Genomic DNA, 21,093 nt, shown 5'->3' on the forward strand with positions numbered 1-21,093 from the left:
GTGGCAAAAACGTGAGCAGCGCGCGCGCGGGGCTCTCAGACACGCCTCCGCCGGGCCCAGACGTCTGCAAGGGTGGCAACCCCTCCTCCCACGCCTGACGCCACCGCCTCCGCCTCACGTGCACGTCACCCGGCGGGTCCCGGTCCCCAACCCTAAGGGTGTCCCCGCGTACACACCGAGAGAGCCAGTTCCCCCTGGCCAATCTCCACCGGCTCCCACAGGAGAATCACGCCACCTGCTGTCTGCTAGAAGCCCGCCCACCCGCCGCTCCTCCAAACCCCGCCTCAAAGCAGTGCCCCCGCGGCTCCTCGTTCAAGGTCCCCTGTACAAGATGGCGGCGAACGCGCAGAATCAACCATAGAGACGCCCGCCTTCCTCGGAGAGCGCGCAGGCCTCTTAGGGACGTCCGCGGCCCTCGGAGAGGGGTGCCGGCCTCGCCTTCCGGCGAAGGGCCCTTCTAGGAGTACCGCCGACAGTCTCCATGGTGCCGGGTCCTCCGAGCCGAGTCACGTGGCTGGAGAATTCAGCCGAGGAGGCGCGGGGAGGAGAAATGGGCGGGAGGTGGAGGGGTAGCTTGAGACTGGGCGACGACGGGGTTGTCATGGAGCCGCGGGGCCGGGCTCGCGCATGCGCCACCTGACCCGCGGGTCCGGTCGTGGAGAGGCGACCTCGGCCCTAGGTGAGAGAGGGAGGGCTGGGCTCGGGGGCAGAGGGTTTGCGCGGGGTGCGTGGGGAGAGGAGGCAGGAGTAGGAGAGAGAGAAGGGGAGCGACGTAGGCAAGAGAGAGCACCCGGACTTTCAGGGGACTGGAGGGCCAAATGGTGGGAGCGGGAGGCGGTGCGGCTGTTCCGCTTATAGTTGGTGCTTTTGCTGCGAGGGGCGAAGCTGCGTGGGAGAGGGGATCGCAGGTGCCTAGAGGCTGTGTGTGGGGAGAGGGTTTGTGTGGGGAACGAGTTGGGTACGCACTCAGGAAGGGTGGGCCCCCGTCTAACCCTGCTGAGAGTCTGGGCAGCGGGCGGAGAGCCTGCAGGCCTGCAGAGCTGTGAGCAGAGGGGCAGGGAATGGGCAGGTGAGTGGGCGCGAGGCTGGTGAGCCGGTGAGAGTCCTGGGCCTCCAGTTTGGGGGTGGACACAGTGCCCGGTCCTGGGCCCGGGACGCAGGTGTGCTGTCACCCACTTGGCTGGTTATTTCCCCTGGGTGGCCAGCTTGCCAGGTATGGTGCCAGGGGGTGGGGAGGTAGAGGAGAAGGTGGGTGTTGCCAAGTAAGAAGTTAGTGGGTGGGTTTCGGGGAGCGCTGATCCAGGCCCAGGGCACAGGCCGCAGCCAGACTCCGTGTTATTGCCCAAGTCCTGGCAGTATGCATTGCCTGGGCGTTTGCCCTGGGAGCCTGGTGGTATGCCAGTCACAGCACAGTCCTAGGGTCTGCCCAGTTCTGCCCTGCTGAGCTGGCAGGCTGTTGGATGCCTGGAGGGTGCTCCTGCTGTCTGGCACAGATGCAGCGTGGGCTGGTGCGAATGGGGAGGTGGGCACTGTTACTGTGAACCCTTCTGGAAGCAGGGGATTTGGAGAAATTCTCTAATCTCATCTCCTCTTTGAAGGAGGAGATGGAGTGAGCCATATCTGGTTCCAAACAGAGGACATTGTATGGAATTGGGGTTCAGGATCTTTGACATAAATTTGCAGCCAAGTTGGAGAATGGAAATGGATGCCAAGGGGAAAATGAATATTCGAGATTTAGGTAGATGCGTTGGTCCCCCACAGCCCCCTGTTAAAACACATAGACATTTCCCCAGAATGGTATCTTTGGAGACCAAAAGAAAACAAACCTCAAAAGAAAAGCTAGTAATGTATTTATAATTCTAACTGGGATTACTCATGATTTTTGGGGTGGTAAGGTCTTAGTTTTCTATGGCCTTGTCCTTTTTTGTATTTAAGCCTCTGGGCTTTCACCTCACACCTCTGTCCATGCACGCATGCTATGCACGTGACACATTTTAAAGGGAACTTGAGCTCTTGGGAAAGTTGCCAGGTGTCTATAAAAGGAAAGACCCAAGAGCAGCATTTCAAATCCTTGTAAACATTGGGTCTCCTTTTTATCATAAGCCTAAATCTCCATAAAGATTGTTTGTGGATTAGACAACCTTTTAATTTGGTTGGTGGATTTTTTCCTAAGGCTTCACCTTAGAATAAGGAAGTTGGGTCTGGAAGGTAGGTCTTGAGGTGACCACGGTGTTTGGAGATGCACAGTCTTGACCTTCATTCAAGCTGTTCAGGTATTTCAGTGACAGCTAAGCTGCTAGGCTGTCCGCAAGACTCAGCAGGATGGAAGGTTTGTTGGAATGTTTTATTCTGTTGAGTACCTCACACATTAATGGGAGGGGGGTGGGGCTGAAGTTGCAAAGATGAAAAAAACAACTCTTGAGGTTGAGGAGACAAATAACTAGACTCCAATGTAAGAGGTATAAAAATAGAAGTGCTATGGCACACTTGTTAGAGTTTTATCTTATACACCTATTTATATCAATTTATGTATTTTATCGATTCACTTTCCCTTATGAGTTTTATGTGTACTATTCTGTCTGGGAACTATTTGGATAATATGTTACATACGCAGTTACCAAAGGTTCGATTAGGGTCCATTCTGACAATCCGGGGAACTTAGGTTGGAGTCCTTTCAGTGCGGAGTCCGGCACGTGAGGATCTCAGATGTTTGTAAAGCAGCATTCGTGGTTTCCAGTCAGTGCCAGGAAGCAGGGGACGGCATGGTGGGTAAGGGCTTAGTAACCTATTTTTGACTGCTAGTCAGCTTATGAGCACCTGACTTTGTGGTAAAATAATATTGAGGAGGAAAAAGAATCTTAAGGTTTTCAGACTGCCATTTGCGTGGCCCTGGGTTTGACAACAGCGGTAGTAAATGCCATTACTCTGTGTGCTTCTCTCCTGCTGAGGGCCTCGTGGTGCTGTGTATGAGTGGGTCTGTTGTTCACTGGCTAATTGATGTCCCTGGTGCCACTCTCAGGAGGGAAGTAACGTTTCCTCGCAGAGAAGAGAGGTCAAGGTGGGATGATGTAACCTTTCATTGTCCATCCCGCTTGAACTTTCCTAAGACCCTAAGGCAGAACATTACTTAGGGCAGAGGCTTTCATACTTTTAGTCACTTTCACATCCAAAGTAGTCGATGGCTATTCTTTTTGGTTTTTTAAGTTTATTTATTGATTTTGAGAGAGAGAGCAAAGTGCACACATGTGCACAAACTGGAGAAGGGTAGGAGGGGCGGGGGAGAGAGAGAAACCCAAACAGTCTTCATGCTGTCAGCACCGAGCCCAACTCCGGGCTTGATCTCACAGACCATGAGATCATGACCTGAGCTGAGATCAAGAGTTGGATGCTTAACCGACTGAGCCACCCCGGCACCCCTCAATTTGCTATTCTAAAGTGGATTATGCATTATTTCCAACGACCACTCATTCTCTAAGACTTAGTATTTTTGCATCTGTTCTCTTTTAACCTATTTCAACATTTGTGTTTTGATTCCACAATTAGTATTGTCCTGCACATTTCCAATGAGCCAGAAAATTCCTATGTATCTTTTTTTTTTTAATGTTTATTTTTGAGACAGAGACAGAGCATGAGCAGGGGAGGAGCAGAGAGAGGGAGACACAGAATCCAAAGTAGGCTCCAGTCTCTAAGCTGTCAGCACAGAGCCCAATGCGGGGCTCGAACTAAAGAATCGGGAGATCATGACCTGAGCTGAAGTCAGACACTTAACCTACTGAGCCACCCAGGTGCCCCTCCTGTGTATCTTCTGTAGCTGTATTGGCTACACTTTAATAATAGTCATTTTTTTTTTCATTGTCGAAAGGATTGTAGACTAAATTGGGATGCTTTATCTAAAATACCTGGGGTCGCCTGGGTGGCTCAGTCAAGGTCTCCTGGTTGTAGGACCAGGCCCCAAATTGGGCTCTGCGCTGGGCATGGAACCTGCTTGGGATTCTCCCTCTTTCTGCTCCTAACCAGCTCTCGTGCAGGCCCTGTAATAATAAGTAAGAAAGTAAGTCAGGCCTGAATAAGTGATTGCCCATCCACAAGCTATATCTACTTCCCTTTTGAAGAAGCTTCCTATTCACTTTTGGATGGTATTATTTCAGGGAAAAGAAACTGCACATTTGTTGGGTTCCATACAAAAGGATCCTGATTTAATTAGAAATACAGTTTTACATTTTGGTTTACTTTTTAAACTGGATTATTCATGCTGTCAAATTTCATAGCCACCCAATAGAGACATTGCTTTGCAAGATGGTGCTATGCGAGATGGGCGGGGGCCATTGTTTTATCTTTTACGTTCATAGGACTTAACTTGGGACCTGTGGAAGAGTGCTTAGTTTGACATGGGTTGAATGGGGAAGCCAGTCCCTTTACATGAGTTAGCTATGGTACAAAATACTTTTTACTTGTAGTCGTGTTTAAAATTCAGCCTCATTCAGGGGTGCCTGGATGGCTCAGTCGATTAAGAGTCCTGACTCTTGATTTTGGTTCAGGTCACGATCTCAGGGTTCATGAGATCTACCCCTTCACTGGGCTCCGAGCTGACAGCATAGAGCTTGCTTGGGATTCTCTCTCTCTCTCTCTCTGCCTCTCAGAGTCTCTTTCTCTCAAAAATAAATACATAAACTTAAAAACAATTTTTTTAAATAAAATTTAGTCTCATTCAGATGTGTTCCCTTCAGTCCACTCTGTATGCAAAAGTATGAGCAAGAGGGTTGCTCAAGGATGCTTGTAAATACCTTTGTTTTTAATTTTTATCCTGAATTGCTCCTCTGCTTCTTCACTAGATCCTCTGCTAGAGAAGCATTCAGGCCTGGCGTTTCGGGGTATTCCAGATACAGTGCCCTTTGGCATGGAGCTTGTGTCTCTCTCCGCTCAGAAGGGCAAATGGACTGTGAATTAAAACTTCACCAGGCATTGTTTCCATCTCTTTCATGCTGCAGTAACGAAATACCACAGACTGGGTAGCTTTTAAACAACAAAGACGTATTTCTCACAGTTCTAGAGGCTCGAAGTCCAAGATCAGGGTGCCGGCACACTCAGGTGAGGGCCCTCTTCCGGGTCACAGTCTGTTTCACTGTCCTCATGTGGTGGAAGGGGAAAGGGATCTCTCCGGAGCCTCCTTTATAATCCCATTCGTGAGTGTCCACCTCCATGATGTAAGCAGCTCCCAAAGGCCCTGCCTCCTAATACCATCCTCTTTGGGGGTCAGAATTGCAACATAGGAATTCTGGGGGGACACAAACATTCAGACCATAGCACCTCCCCAGTTTTCATTGTTATTGTCGTTTTCCCCATTCTCTTTATCCCTGAAGTATCCTTTGTGTATTCCTCTCGTGCCATCCTCACCCCTGCCATTCTGTGGGGACTCGGACGGCCTTGTTAAAATATCTGGAATGTTCCCAGCCTCTGCCAGCCCTTTGAAGGGCTCATTTGTCTCATTCTTTGCACTGTTAGCCAAGTTCTAGGTCTGCTGTGGACCAGTTGTGTGTCAGTGGGGCAAGCGTAGGCTTCTTCAGCTTTTCGGGGCTCCTACTTGTGCATGTGACAGCCCACCCGGCATCTCCACCTGGATGGCCCACAGCCACTACTCTATGTGACCAAGACTGGAACAGCCTAGCCACCCCACCCAATCTCTTTCGTGCTCTTCTTGGGCTGCTTAGCTTAGGAAGTGGTACCACCATCTACACCCCCAACATGCAGTCACCAAGCCCCAAGTCTTACTCCCGCATACGTCTCCGGTCTGTTCACTTCTCTCCATTTCCATTGCCACCACTTTAATCCACCTGGCTACCGGGGCAGTATCCGAATGACCTCAGCACCTCTCTTGCCTCTCTCCACTTGAATCTCAGTTCAGCATCCAAAATGCTTTTAAGATGCTGACCTGATTATGGGTCATAAGGCACTGCCTGTCTGGCCCTCACCAATCCCTTGAGGCACAAGTGCATGGCCTTCAACCTCCCCCCCCCCCCCCCCCCCCATTCACTGTGCTCTGGCCTCCCTGGCCTCTCAACTCTTTGAATGTGTCAGACTCTTTGCACCTTTAGGGCATTCTCACTTCTACACCCCACCCAGCCCCCTTTCCCTGGCTTCTCCAGATCCTGGGCTACATGTCACTTCCTCAGGAAAGCCTTCTTTTGCCCAGTCCCCTCAGACTGTCAGCCCCTCCCTTTCATAGCTGTTATCAAATAGTAATTAAGTAATTGTGGAATTGGTTGATTAATGTCTGGCTGGCTATTTAGACCGCAAGCTCCAGGAAGGTAGAGACCATGTCTGTTCTATTCACTTTGTACTGGTCCTAGCCCAATGCCTGCTTCATAGTGGGCACCTGCTAAGTATTTCTAAACGACTGAGTGTAACTTAGCTGAGCCTCACCTTCCTTCTCTGTAAAATGGAATAGCAACCGAGGAGGACATTAACAGCAATAATGTCGTGTGTGGACTTGTGTAGAATCGAAGCACGGTTATATATGATCTTACTTTTGTGCAGAAAAGTTCTTGTATGTAGCTTGTATGAGGAGCTGTGTTTACTCTGTTTAGTACCTCACCCAAAGAAGTGAAAGGTTCATTTGAGCAACTGTGTTACGGGAGGTGGCAGTCCAGAGCCCGCCAGTGCACGCTGGGAAAGCAAGCCTTGTCCGAGGTGGGCATTACCTCTCCTCACTCCCTCAGGGAGCAGGGGGAGTTGCCCCTTCCAAAAAGCCTAATCAAGTGTGCCTTTGTTCACAGTTTACAAAGCTTCCACTGAGTGTGGTTTGTGTGCCCTGAATTCGTAATGGAATTTGAGGGCAGGAGAGGACAGTGAACCTTCTTTTGGGTGGAAATCGTTCTAGTGTTTAGCAAACTTGAAGCCTTTGTAAGCTGAGACCTCTGGGAAAATACAGAGGAAGTGGGCGAGGCCAGTGTTCTTTGCCCTTCCTTTCCTCACCGTTTGGATCACCTGTTTCAGCTCTCCAGGCAGTGTCTTCTTATGTAATTGTTGTGTCTCACAGGGCAATCCAGATGAAAGACAGGACTTGATGAATCCACTTCTAGCCCGGTAAAACATGGAGAGGAAAAACCCACCCAGAGAGAGCCCCAGAAGACTCTCGGCCAAACTGGGCAAAGGCACAGAGATGAAGAAAGTGGCTCGTCAGCACGGCATGGCAGCTGCTGAGTCAGATAAGGACTCTGGATTTTCAGGTTAAAAATACCTTATTCCTTCCACATTGTGATGAATGATTTGCCTGAAAAACGCCCTCCCTAGAACTCATTTGTGTGATAAAGGTGGGAAGCTTTCATGTACAAGATAAATAACTCTCTGATCTCTTAAAATGGTAATTCTGGTGCCACCTGGTGGGCCACTTACCCAGCAGAGTCACTGGGGTTAGTTCTGAAGGAATGATCTGACATCTTTTTCCAGTGCAGACTCTCAACTTTAAACCTTACATTTCCAGCCGTTGCAAAGTTAGTGGAAAAAAAATATTTAAATACTGGCAATTCTGTTGTCTGAGCTCCTTTTTCATAGGAACAGCTACATTGCTGGGAAAAAAGTACTGCTGCATGCTGTCTCCATGTAGCAAACGAAACAGGAGTAGTATGTGATTTAAGACAGCTGTTTTTACCAAGAAAGTAATTTGCTGTGTTTAAAAACATTTCCCCGCCACAACCCATCCCTGCCAGTACCTGTGCGTTTGTATTTGGGCTTGGAGAGCCTCAGTTCCAAACTTGAGAATCTACTAGAGACAAGAAAGTAGAACGGTTTTCCTCATTAGTTTGTTTCAAACCTTATCTGAAAGGGCTAGCTGCATATGCAGTGAATCATTTAATTTTGTGCCCGGCACTTCTGTTTCCACATTTGAGTGTTTCAGTGACTTCAGTATGGCTCTGGGGTCAACATTTTTGGTGCAGAGGATGCAGAGAGATGAAGCCAGGGGATTCTGGCTGGGTCAGCATCCTGAGAGCAGAGCCCTCCCCGAGAGGAAGATTTATGTTATCCAGCTTCACAGAGACTTATCAATCCATCTTGTTGATTTATTAATTTATAGTGAGAAATGCAGCTGTTAGGAAAATTAGAACTCTCTCATCCCTAGAGGGGTATGTTTTCTGCCTGTAGGCATGCTGCACGAGAAGCCAAATTATAAATAGACAGTTGCTCAGAGAGGAACAGAGCACCAGCCAATCGAAGGACTAGAATAGGGACAGTCCAGTGAAGGGAGGGCCAGCTTATAGCCCTTTGGGTTTTTCTTCTCTCTCAGCATTGTTTCCCAAGCTTGACTCATCACAAGGCTCATCTGAGGTTCTTGTTAAAAATACCAGTCACCACCACCCAGGTATATACTGATTCCCCTGAGGTAATCAATTGCTGAAGGAATTTCATCAGTGTTATTTATTTAATTAGCAGCATGCCTTCTCAGACTCACAAGGGAATCGGTGTACCTCCTGAGTAATGATAATGACGTTAACATTTATGTAGAATTTACCATAGAAGTTCTATATAACCAATGGCTGGCCCTGATGAATAATGTTTGCCAGTTTCCATGATGTATGTACTCTCACCAGGACCAATTAATTTCAGGCTACTAATAAGATGTTACTGAATGTGGGGATGGGAGGATTTGGGGAACTAGAAAAGATGTATACCACCAGTCCTTATGAGCCGGTAAGAACCAGCTGCAGCCCATCACTGCATAGATCACAGTTCACGTACAATAAATCATAATAACTATCCTGTGAGAAAGTATTATGTTCTCCATTTTACAGATGAGGAAACTGAGGCATAGAAAGATTACATAATTTCCAGGATGGTGCAACTGGTCAGTGGTAGAGCTGGGATTTGAATCCAGGGACATGTGTTTCCAGAGGCCCTACCTTTCGACACCATTGCCCAGTATTCTGGAAAGCTCTGGTGAAATTCTTTAGGTCAGTGTCAGCCAAATCCACCTCATTTATCATTTATTCACTCAGTGATTGATTAGGAGTAGTCAGTAATGGGGAATACACTTTGGCTGGGATGCTCACAGTTGCGACACTGGAATGCAAATATTCTGTGTGGGGACTAAAATAAACCTACATTTGGTGTGACTAACACGCTGCTGTGTGATAAAGTTGTACTTCCATAGGACAGTCAGAAGGTTCCATTGCTTTGGCATTCCATACATACTGAGCTTTGGCCAAAGCTGCTGATCAGGGAATGGGCTAAGCTTACGGTGGAAGTTTGGGTGGGCTCCTGGAAATGTGTGTAGTTCCTGTTATCTGGATGGTAAGAATATTGTCCTGTATTAAGCTGAGGTTACTCCAGCCAGACTTCTGTTGGTTAGGATAATGTATGAGTTTGCTAGGACTGCCACAACAGAGTGTCATAAATTGGGCGGCTCAGAAAACAAATTTATTGTCTCACAGTTCTGGAGGGGAGAAGTCCAAGATCATGGTTCCTGGTGGACAGGGTTCATTTTCTCGGGGCTGTGAGAGAGGAAAAAAAAAAAAAAAATACTGATCACCAGACCCCTCTCCTGGAGATTGTGATAGCAAGGGTCTGGGGGAGGGCCTTCAGGAAAGGTGGATTTTATTTTATTTTTTTACAAGTGTTTCTGGTGATTTCTGTGATCAGACTGGTTTGGGAAACATCGTAGGCCTAATACCTCTTACTTTTATTATCATGTTTGTTTTTCGTCCTTTTTTCTTACTGTGAAGGTAATGCATGCTCATTGAGGAAGCTTAGAAATTTAGGAACATGTAAAGAAGAAACGAAACATTCTCCATAATCCTATCACCTGTTATTCCCAATATGTTGACATTTCAGGATACCGTTCGACAACCTCAACCTCGTCAGGCCGGTTGTTCGGTAGTATGTCCCAAAGTCTGGGGCATAGTTTTTCTGATAGTTTCCTTATTGTCTATGTAGAAGTGCTTTCAGAAGCATTGAGTTGTTCAGATACAAGATGATATTAAAAATAATCTAACTCATTATGCCCCCGAAAATGGCCCCAGTGGATGCCTCTGGCCGCTCCTGGGCCAGGTGCCAGTGAGTTAGTTCAAGGAGTTATTGTTCCAGTTACCTGGGAGTGTGATGTGATTTGTAAAACCAAGGTAGTTTTTCCCATTGTAATTATTTTTCCATATTTAATTATTCCCATTTTAGTTATTTCCCCAACTTTGTATTTTGAAAAACTTCAAATCTACACAAAAGTGAGTGTCACAAATGTCTTTCATTCAGATCCACTGAGTGATACCATTTTGCCATATTGCTCTCTCTATACACAAGCACACCTCTTTATACACACACATAAATATATATATAATATAATCTAAACGTGTATGTGTAAAAAATGTATTTATGTACTGAACTATTTGAAAGTAAGTCGCAAACACTTGACCCTTTGTCCGTAACTACTTAAGTACAAATCTCCAAAAAGAATAACCTGTATAATTATAATATCATTGTCATAACCGAGAATTTTCACCTTGATGTAGTTATTAATGAGCTATAGTCCATATTCAGATTTTCCCCATTGTCTCAATAATGTCCTTTGTTTGTCTTTTTGTGTATTTGTTGGTTTTGGATCCAGGATGCAGTTGAGGATTGGGCATTTCATTTAGTTGTCCTTTTTAGTCTTATATAGTCTAGAACAGCTTTCTCATCTTGCCTTGCCTTTTTTTTCCTTCCCTTCTTTCCTTTGTTTTCTTTTTTAATCACAGTGACACTTTTTTCAAGTTTATTTTATTTATTTGAGAGAGAACATGAGCAGGGGAGGGGCAGAGAGAGAGGGAGTGAGAGAATCCCAAGCAGGCTCTCAGTGCAGAGCCTGACGCGGGGCTCAAACCCACGAACTGTGAAATCATACCCTGAGCCAAAGTCGGACTCAACCAACTGAGTCACCCAGGCGCTATAATGACAGTGACATTTTTTAATGAGATAGCCTGTTGTTTTGTAGAATGTCTCACTCTCTGGATTTTTCTGGTGTTTTCCCCATTATTTGAATCAGGATAAACATTTCCTTTTTACCAGAGTACTACATTTTTGATGTTACATCCTTCCCATCACAACACATGATGAGACTCCTAAATTTGTCTTATTCTTTTTTTTTTTTAATTTTTTTTCAACGTTTTTTATTTATTTTTGGGACAGAGAGAGACAGAGCATGAACGGGGGAGGGGCAGAGAGAGAGGGAGACACAGAATCGGAAACAGGCTCCAGGCTCCGAGCCATCAGCCCAGAGCCCGACGCGGGGCTCGAACTCACGGACCGCGAGATCGTGACCTGGTTGAAGTCGGACGCTTAACCGACTGCGCCACCCAGGCGCCCCGTAAATTTGTCTTATTCTTGATGAAGCCCTGGCTGATCACTTGTTTAAGGTAGTGTGTAAGCCTGTACCAGATTTCTCTATCGTAAAAGTATCCTTTTCTCTTTGTAATTAGAACGTAATTTATGGGATGATACTTGGAGACTGTGTGACTCTCCTGTGTCCCCAAAACTCTTGACCAGTGGTTTTTACAATCACCACTGATTATCCTTAGCTGAATCAGTTACTACATTTGTGGCTTAAAAAGGGTGATCTGATTTTATCGTTCCTTGTACATTTTATTAGCTGACACTCTTCTGTAAAGAAGAGTTTGTCCTCCTTTTTTGAGTATCGCTATGGATACTTGGAATTCTTTTGTAATTCAGTCTGTCAATCCTATATGATTGTTCTTTTTGATACTCAAGTTGTCCCAAGTTTGGCCAGTGGAAGCTCCTTCTTGATCGTTCCTGTGTCTTTTTGACTTGACCGCATTTATGTTTGAACATTTCCTTGCTTTTGGGGACAATAAGACGTCCAGGCTCATCTTGTACTTTTTACTGCCAAAGACTTGAATTGAACTCACCTGTGACATTTAGAAACCAAGATCCATCCACTAGGTATGCATTTTGCTTCTGAGGTCCTTTGCTTCTGGCCATGGTTCTTAACTAGAGGCACACATTTGGATTACTTGTGCTTTGTGAAAATCCACTTCCTGGGCACCAGATAAATCAGTTCAGCAGATTGAGGGGAGGACCCCGACATCTGTAAATTCTAAAAAGCATCACGAGAGATTCTGATTAAATGCAAGTGTTGACAGTTACACTCATTTAAATTATAGTCACATTTCGGTCCTGCCTCATCCAAATTACTCTGAGATTCTTGATGAGCATTTAGTGTATTCCCAGACTCCTCACTAGCAGGGTTATAGCAATCTCTTGGTTTACTCTAGCAGGTAGCTAATTAAGTCTTTTTTGTATGGATTTCCCGTAGGGCAGCCTTATCTTCTTTACCGTAGAGAGCAGCGTCTTTCTATCACCGGTTGTGCAGGGTCCCTAGGAGGCACACTCAGCATGCATTTAGGACACCCACAAGAGAGGTGCTTAACTGGGTGGAGGTGGGTAACAAAGACACATTTCAAATTTCAGCTCTGATGAGCTTACCCAGAAGTGTACAATTAGAAAACTTAGGCTGGAGCTGTTTACATTTCAGCATGGATGTAAGTTTGGAGGTTTACAGGTTCATTTTGTTTTTATTATTGTAACTCTATTTTGTGGTGCCCAGAGCCTCTAAAGGTCTTACTCCTGCCCCAGGTCACGCATGTACTCCGTTCCCCTTTCAGCAACAGATGCTTGAAGGTAATGCTCTCACTCTGAAGCCTTCAACCCATTTCTCCTGTGGTGGTGATGCTTACTTTCACATACACCCTAACTGATGCAAGCTCTGGTCTGTAACAGAGTTAGAAGGAAGGCTGCTGTCCTAGGGCAGGGATTCTTAATCTTTGGGGATAGGAGGGATAATTGTGGATTCCATTGAGAATACAATGAAAGCTAAAGACCCATTCAGAAAAATTCGCAAAAACTTCTATCACAAATGTTCTATTCCATTTTAAGAAGTCTGTTGACTCCTTTGAAGGTCTGCTTAAGAGCCCCTCACCTAGATCCTAAGTGAACTGACCACTCTTCTGCCCACCAGATGGGAGCTCAGAATGTCTGAGCTCGGCAGAGCAGATGGAATCCGAGGACATGCTGAGCGCCTTAGGCTGGGGCCGGGAAGACAGGCCAAGGCAGAACTCCAAGACTGCAGGCAGTGCCTTCCCTGCACTGTCCCCGATGGTTGTCATGAAGAACGTGCTGGTCAAACAGGTGAGGGGGACTACTATCTCCTGCCGTCTCTGCACGGGAATGTTCCCGAGCTTCCTGCGTGCCCTGCCTCTCCCTATCTGCCCAAGAGAGATTTTAGAAGTAGACCGCCAGTGCCACACCGATGCACACTTCTGTCCTGGGGAGACGATGTTTCCTTTCAACTACTGACAGTGTTTTCCACAGGACCACAGCGGTCATGACACGTGTTCCCATTTTCCAGACGGCAGGCCTACTTCATTTCTATATTCCTAGTTTGTCCAAAAGGACCCCAGCTTTCTTTAGTCACAGATAAAGGAATGAAGCAGAAATGTCGTCACTTTCTTAATGTTTTATTTATTTTTGAGACAGAGAGAGACAGAGCATGAGCAGGGGAGGGGCAGAGAGAGAGGGAGACACAGAATCTGAAGCAGGCTCCAGGCTCCGAGCTGTCAGCACAGAGACCGACATGGGGCTCGAACTCACAGACCGTGAGATCATGACCTGAGCCGAAGTCGGACGCTCAACCGACTGAGCCACCCAGGCACCCCTGTCGTCACTTTCCTGGTGCATTCTAACGTTTGACAGAAGTGAGGGTAGCAACAAAAGAATCTCTTTTTAATTTGAATTGCCCCTGAATTGAGGAATGAAAGGTGTATTTATTTGTTTGAGAAGTAGAGGCGATTTCCATGTTCTCCCAAAGCCATGTCATTAGTGAGAAAGCAGCTCTTTGGTTTGGGTATGGCCATCCCAGCAGCCTCCACACAGCATTGTTGTGGCATTGAAAAATACCCTGCTTTGGGCTTTATTATATAACTATGCATATTGTGTGATTATTGTCTGGCTATGAAAGAAGAGAAGATTTAGATGACAATGTAAGCTAAGACCCATTGTTTGAAACAGAGAATTCAATCATGTGAATTTTGTTAAAGAACATTTAACCTTACCCTCCTTTGCTCTAAAACATACCAGTTCTCGCATGGGTCCATTCGTTGATGAGGCTGCTTGAGTTTGAAATCTGGCTTTGTGTTGTGGACCTTCCCACCTTAGGAAGAAGAACATGGCTAGAGCCTCACAGGAAACCCTAAGATCTTAACTGTTTACCTAGTAGTTGTTACAGAGGAACACAAACTGATTTTCAACAAGGCAACCTAGTGACTCTGGGAAAATAATTTGAAGATTTTTACTTGGCAGATCGTATCTCAGCTGGAAGCATAGTTCCCCTTACTGAAATGAAGAGAGAAAATAAAGATGTGACATGGAGCCCAAATGAGACTGTCCAGGCCCCACCAGTGCCGCCTGCTTCTCAGGGCTTCCTTTCTCCAGGGCTCTTTTTCTCCCTGCCTTCCTCTCCTGTTCCCTTAGCCCTTTCTGCTGTGTCTGTGTTTATACGCCTTCTTTGTTGTAGGCGAGGCTGGCAGCTCCCAGAGCTGAGAACAGCCCACGGGTGAGGAGTGAGTAGGCTTTTCCGGCAGAGCTGCATTCTTCAGGACAAAGACCTCCGGGATGGCTGCTGGGCTGGATCAGGAGATTGGAGGCCCAGGGGGCAGGCTGACCTAGTGGAGTAGTCTAGGAGTTTTGTTTTGTTGTTTTTTCGTACGTGCTAGAATCTGGCACATTCCAAAATTAAAATAATTATACGCTTAAAAAAAAAATCTCCTCATATTGCGTAATGTCTTGATTATTGCTGCTTGCTTTTAGGTATTTTTCTTTTGAGGGTCTGATTCCATTTCTGCCGCTGGCCCATGTGATTTTGCACGTAATTACTCAACCACCGTGGACTTCAGTTTGCTCATCTTTAACGTGGAGGCTTTATGTGAAATGTGCTGAGATCCTATCCAAGCTGAAAATCTTGTCCTGTGTTTCCTCAGATGATTTCAACGTGAATAATACATTGTAAAATCTAAGAATTAGGACAAATGAGCTACGTATCTATTAGGGCAGGGGGCATACAGCAGCAGTAAGAGCCGTCCACTGAAATTATCTTGGGAAAGCAATGAGTTAGATCTTGTCTGGATCCGTTTGCCTTGTGGGGCTATTCTTAGGGCACGAGTGACTAGCGGGATAGCCTGAAGTTTTGCTTCTGACTGGGCTAGGCTGACCTCTACTTCAGAAGACCCCTAATTTTGGATCTCTGACAGGGAAGTGTGGCTGCTGGGCCTAGCATTGCTTAGAGATACTCCCGGCTATGTTTGAACACCAAGGGGGCCCCAGAATGGGCTCTCCAGGTAATCCTAGCCTTTGTACAAATGAACTATAGTTGAATTTGGCTTCAAGTTCCTAGCCAGGCATCCAAGAAGCTGAAATGTGTGCAAAATGGTGGGCAGATGTGGGAAGACAGTCCATAGCTTTCTTCAGATAACTCAAATGACCCCACCAGGGATAAGAACCTTTGTCGGGTTCTCTCTCTTCCTAGCCTTGTCACCACTCCTATCTTTGGGATCAAGTTGGAAGTAGACTGGCTTTTGAATATTAGAGACGAGTAGCCGTGCCCTTCTTTAATAGGCTTCCATCCAGATCAGTACTTGAAGAATAAAAGTGTATGATTGAGGAGTAACATAACAAAAGCAGAGTAGAGAATGGTTAGGCTGGGTTGTAGAGTCAGACCCAGGATGGAATCCTAGCTCCGTCACTTAGTAGCTTGGAGGCTTAAAGCAAGCCGTTTCCACTTTCTGAGCTTCCATTTCTTATTTATGAAAGGAGACAGTAAGGACCACATGGGTTGTTAGGGAGATTAAATGGAAGCACCCCCAGAAACCATCACACACAGTGCCAACCCCTAGTAAGTACCAAGTAAGCACTGTTCGCTTGAGTGGCTTTCTGGTTGCTGGGGCATCGCTGACTTCAAAAACAGGGGCCCTGACAACGTGTAACTTTCTAATCAAAAGTCGGTTTCAGGGGGCGCCTGGGTGGCTCAGTCCGTTGGGCGTCCGACTTCAGCTCAGGTCACGATCTCGCGGTCCGTGAGTTCGAGCCCCGTGTCGGGCTCTGGGCTGATGGCTCAGAGCCTGGAGCCTGCTTCCGATTCTGTGTCTTCCTCTCTCTCTGCCCCTCCCCCGTTCATGCTCTGTCTCTCTCTGTCCCAAAAATAAATAAACTTAAAAAAAAAAAAGTTTAAAAAAAATGTCGGTTTCAGGTAGAAGAGGTTCCAGGTATAACCAAATGAAGACAGACTTTGGCGTGAAGACACATTTGTAGGCTTGAGACTAGCACACTTCAACTTATGCCAGGCAGTTGTACTCGCCCATATTTTAATTGCCTCAGTTGTGCCCTTAACCATGTCATGGCTTCACCTACCTACAATTTCTTTTTCTCAGTGATAGCACTTGAATAAAAACCGGTATTTCCTTCAGTGTTCCCGTAAGTAGGCTTAAAAAACAACAGCCCAGTGATACCAGACTCAGATGGATTTTCCAGCCACTTTTCCGGTTGGGTTCTCTAGAAGGGCTTCCCCCCCCCCCCCATGTGAGGAAGCCCTGTAGTTGAAATCGTTACAAGCATCCGGCAGAAGGCCGCAGCTCCTCTCCTTTCGGCAGGTCACAGTAGCGTGCCGCTCTTTTCCTTTGTTTTCAGGGCGGCAGCTCGTCCCAGCTCCAGTCGTGGACCGTCCAGCCCTCCTTCGAAGTGATCTCGGCTCAGCCACAGCTGCTGTTCCTCCATCCGCCCGCGCCCGCTCCCGTCAGCCCATGTCACGCCGGCGAGAAAAAGTCGGACTCCAGGAACTACTTGCCCATTCTAAATTCTTACACCAAAATAGCCCCCCACCCGGGCAAAAGGGGCCTTTCCCTCAGCCCGGAAGAAAGAAGGGAAAACGGGGTGCAGAAGAAAGTCTGCACGGAGAGACTTGGGCCGAGCTTGTCTTCCAGTGAGCCCACCAAGCCTGGTGCCGCGCCACCCGGGCCCCCCGCGCCAGCACCCCCAGGCGCCAAGCTCGCCGCGGACTCCGCCCCGCAGGGTGTGCCCTCCCTGGTGGCGGGCGGGAGCCCACAGACTCTTCAGCCCGTGTCCAGCAGCCACGTGGCCAAAGCCCCCAGCCTGACCTTTGCCTCCCCCGCCAGCCCCGTCTGCGCGTCAGACAGCACTCTGCATGGCCTGGAGAGCAGCTCCCCGCTGTCGCCGCTGTCAGCCAGCTACGGCTCGCCTCTGTGGGCCGCGGAGCACCTGTGCCGCAGCCCCGACCTCTTCGCGGAGCAGCGGCGGAGCAAGCACAGGCGCTTCCAGAATACCCTGGTGGTCCTGCACAAGTCCGGGCTGCTGGAGATCACTCTGAAAACCAAGGAGTTGATTCGTCAGAACCAGGCGACTCAGGCGGAGCTAGACCAGCTGAAGGAGCAGACCCAGCTGTTTATAGAGGCCGCCAAGAGCAGGGCTCCTCAGGCCTGGGCCAAGCTGCAGGCATCGTTAACATCGGGCTCTAGTCGTGCCAGCAGCGACCCAGAAGCGTTCTCTGACCACCCAGACATGTAACACAGGAGGCGTATTTCCCTGTTACTTGAGCGGTTCTTTTTAACTCTTGCGGTTTCTACTCCTGTTTCCCAGAGCTTATGTAAGAGCTTTTCCTTCTAAACTTAAACCGTCTGGCAGTTCACTTACGAAGCCACATGCCAGGACCTGGCTGTCTTAACCTGTGGTCTGTGCACAGTTTACACACGTCTCCGTTCTTCTGAGGACCTCGGATGCGGAGTGTCCTCGAGTCCTCCTTAACTTAGCCTGCAGGCTGGTAGATGGGTCACGGGGCAAAGCGGGCGAGCTGGTTGTGTGGGGCTCTTCTGGCTGCCACCTCCCACCGTCCCACTCACTCACTGTGATCAAGGGCACAGTGACAGGGATGAGTCCACAGAGTGACATCTGTCAAACCAGGGAGTAGGTGACATAAGGATCCCTTTGTGGATATCCTCATGGATATCTTATGCACAGAGAAAAATACGAGGTGTGCTCATGTTCCACAAGGCATCGTGCCACTTGGGTGAAAACTAAAATGCCATGGGCACAGGTTGGGCCGAGGGTGTAGGCGCTTAATCATGTGAAGCTTTGTCTTCCTCAACTGGAAAGTCAAGGGGAGAGAAGGGTAGCACCATTGAACTCTTACACTTTAGTTCCAAGCCAGATTTCTCTTCACTTAAACTGGTAGGCAAAATACTTCAGATTTTTAAAGTATGGAATAGATTCGGTACCATCTGGAATTATAATTGCTGAATTGCTTTTTTTTTTCTTTTTTCTTTTCTTTTTTTTTTTTTTTGACTTAGACTCTGAAGAAAGTAGACATGGCCAGCATCTCTTGATTGGGAGCTGGAAGATTCTGGAAATTTGTGCTTCCCCCACCCCCTCTTTTGAAACAGTGCAACCTGTTGTATGTATGAAAATCTCCAAGGTAGCTTCGTGGTTCCTAAGAATGGATGTAAGTTAACCCCTCTGCTGCCACTTTTTTTTTTCCTTTTGTTTTTGTCAAACAGGAAAGAAATGATTACTAAGCTTGGTAAACTTTGAATTAAAACCATCCTGAGGTCATGACACAGAAGTCCCCAAAATATTGGAGACCATTCTTCATACCGATTTTATTTTCATACCCAAAGTTTTCATTTGTCGCCTGTCACAGTGACGTGGAGCGATGTGGGGCGGAGTCTTCTGTGTTGCCTACATGCATTAGATATCGGCAGCAAAGCCAGAGGTGTGGTGTTGGTTATTTGAAGTTCATCTAGAAATGGAGGGTGTGATAAGAATTTCCAGATGATCCCGATTCTTTCGGCTTCATGCTAAAGGTAAATGGGATTTCTAAGTAGTACCATTTCAGGCTTTTTATCCTTTCATCTAAAAATGTTGAAAAATCTTGAAATTTTGAAATTTGAAATCTTGAAATTTGAAATGTTGAAAAATCATCTTGAAAAATCTATGTACAAATTATCTTAAGAAGAAGTTCTGTATGACCAGCTTCATCTTTTCTGCACTAAAATGTTCTTGAAGTTTTACCAAGGCCAGAAGCTAATGCTCAGATTTACTTGGTAGTTGTTAACTGTAACATAGTTTTGAAATGACAAGACTTCAGATTGCCCACACTTTGTTGTCCACCATGTATGATTTACATATGGCTGACCAATTTAGAAATAGCTTGGTGAAATCTCTACACTCTCCTGATCCAGTGCAGAATTATTACCTGCCATTTACTTCCTGAAAAAGAGTTTCAAAATCCCAGCAAATGTGTCTTTAAGCAGACCCTCGGCTCCTTTGAATATTCTCCTCTTGGCCCACTCCCTTTGCCTCCCCTGAATCTGTGCTACTACGACAGCCCTGCTCTGCGCACCATGCTAGGAAGCTTCCTTTTTGGCAGAATATGTTGGCAGCAAAGCTAGAGAGACAGGTGGATTCAGAAAAGCCTGGGCACCAGTCATGAGTCTTACTGAGTGTCAAAAATCTGAACATACTTGCTGAGAACCAAATTTATTCCATCAGAAAAACCCTCTGTGGAGCTATAAGCCTCTTGGACTCTTCTTCCTAGATCAGGGTTTGCATTTCCCTTCCTGTTATGGTAAAAGATGATGAGAGCCATCATCGATCTGCACTGCTGAGTGGCAGGGCGAAGCAGCACCTCCCCGGCTCTTCTCTGATCGTGTGACTTAGTGTTGGAAGTCGCTCTAGGCTGTTAGCATGGGTGTTCCTTCCCTCGTGGAGCTGTAAGCAGATGAAGCCAAATAGGGAAGCTAGTTCTTGGAAGAAGAAGTCCGTTGAGGCTCCCAGACGTTTGGGGCCAGAAGCCAGATCGGCAAATGGAGGAACCTCGGAGTAGACCAGAAAGATCTCCATTGGTTGCACACGGCTGTAAGTAGGAATGGTCTTAGAGAGCATGCTTTGATCTGGTATGAACTACTGTGGCAGGGCTGCTGGCTTCTGAAGGCGAGAAGCAATTCTTAGTTCAGACCAACCCTTAAAGAGAACTTTTGGCAGATTTTTTGGCCATGTTGAAACACATCTAGAAAAAGCTGCTGGTTGAATTGGCTATGGGAATGGAGTTTAATAACATTTGTAATTTATTACAGTCGTTGCTTTTTATTGATTATAGTATTGTCTGACTTTACTATGAGTCCTTCAACAGAAAAGTAACCCTTGTGCATATATTGAAGTGTTTTTCCTGCTATGAATTCTTTAGGGTAGAGATTTATTTACCAAATGTGAATTCTTTTGAGGAAGTATGAAGTTTTGTAGAAATCGACTGTGAAATGTCAGAGAAAAATAAAAGTCACTTACTTGAAAACTATCCGGCCTTTTTGCTTTATAACTGCTTAAAAAATACTAAGCAAAATCTAGAGTAAGTGCATTTGACCCTTGAATAACATGGGTTTGAACTGACCCGCTTACCCACGGATTTCTTTCGATAAGTACAGTACCGTGCTGCAAATGTCACTTCCTTGTGGTTTTAATAACACTTCCTTCCCTCTAGCTTACTTAATTGTAAGAATACAGTATATAATACATATAACACATAAAATAGGTGTGAATCGACTCTATTACTGGTAAGGCTTCTGGTCAACAGTAGGCTTTTAGTATTTAAGTTTTGGGGGATGCGCGGATTTTCAACTGCGGGGGGGTCGGCACCCCTCAGCCCCATGTTGTTCAAGGCTCAACTGTATTTGAATTAAGTTTCAAACATATGTACTCCTGTCATTTGGGAATGTTGGGATCAGATACTGAACCGGTGTGAACTTAAAAGGAAATGAAGGCGATCTTAATGCATATGAAAGTCCCATGTTACCTGGCATCTTAGAAGTTTATATTGGGTAGGTTGGGAGGAGTAAGAGGAGAATACAGTCCAGTGGTTTCTTTCTTCCTTTTTAATGTTTGTTTTTAAGAGAGAGAGTGTGAGTGGGGGTGGAGCAGAGAGCGAGGGAGACACAGAATCTGAAGCAGGCTCCAGGCTCCGAGCTGTCAGCACAGAGCCTGACACGGGGCTGGAACCCA

The 21,093-nt window shown here is 46.6% G+C and overlaps 1 protein-coding gene across 3 annotated transcripts; it reads left to right on the top strand.

The window, feature by feature from the left end:
* The first annotated feature begins 472 nt into the window (after positions 1 to 472).
* On the top strand, positions 473 to 20,392 carry CIPC (CLOCK interacting pacemaker). Of its 3 annotated transcripts, XM_042990206.1 has the most exons (5): positions 473 to 679; positions 4,833 to 5,088; positions 7,037 to 7,226; positions 12,998 to 13,167; positions 16,717 to 20,392. In XM_042990206.1, the coding sequence occupies exons 3-5, from the start codon at positions 7,091 to 7,093 to the stop codon at positions 17,608 to 17,610; spliced, it is 1,200 nt and encodes a 399-aa protein (XP_042846140.1). In that variant the 5' UTR covers positions 473 to 679; positions 4,833 to 5,088; positions 7,037 to 7,090; the 3' UTR covers positions 17,611 to 20,392. The 3 variants fall into 3 exon arrangements, with proteins under 3 accessions (XP_042846140.1, XP_042846139.1, XP_042846141.1); XM_042990205.1 differs by lacking the exon at positions 4,833 to 5,088; XM_042990207.1 differs by lacking the exons at positions 4,833 to 5,088; positions 7,037 to 7,226.
* The last annotated feature ends 701 nt before the right edge of the window (positions 20,393 to 21,093 follow it).

Source organism: Panthera tigris, chromosome B3 (genome assembly GCF_018350195.1).
Source record: "Panthera tigris isolate Pti1 chromosome B3, P.tigris_Pti1_mat1.1, whole genome shotgun sequence".
NCBI classification, from domain to species: domain Eukaryota; kingdom Metazoa; phylum Chordata; class Mammalia; order Carnivora; family Felidae; genus Panthera; species Panthera tigris.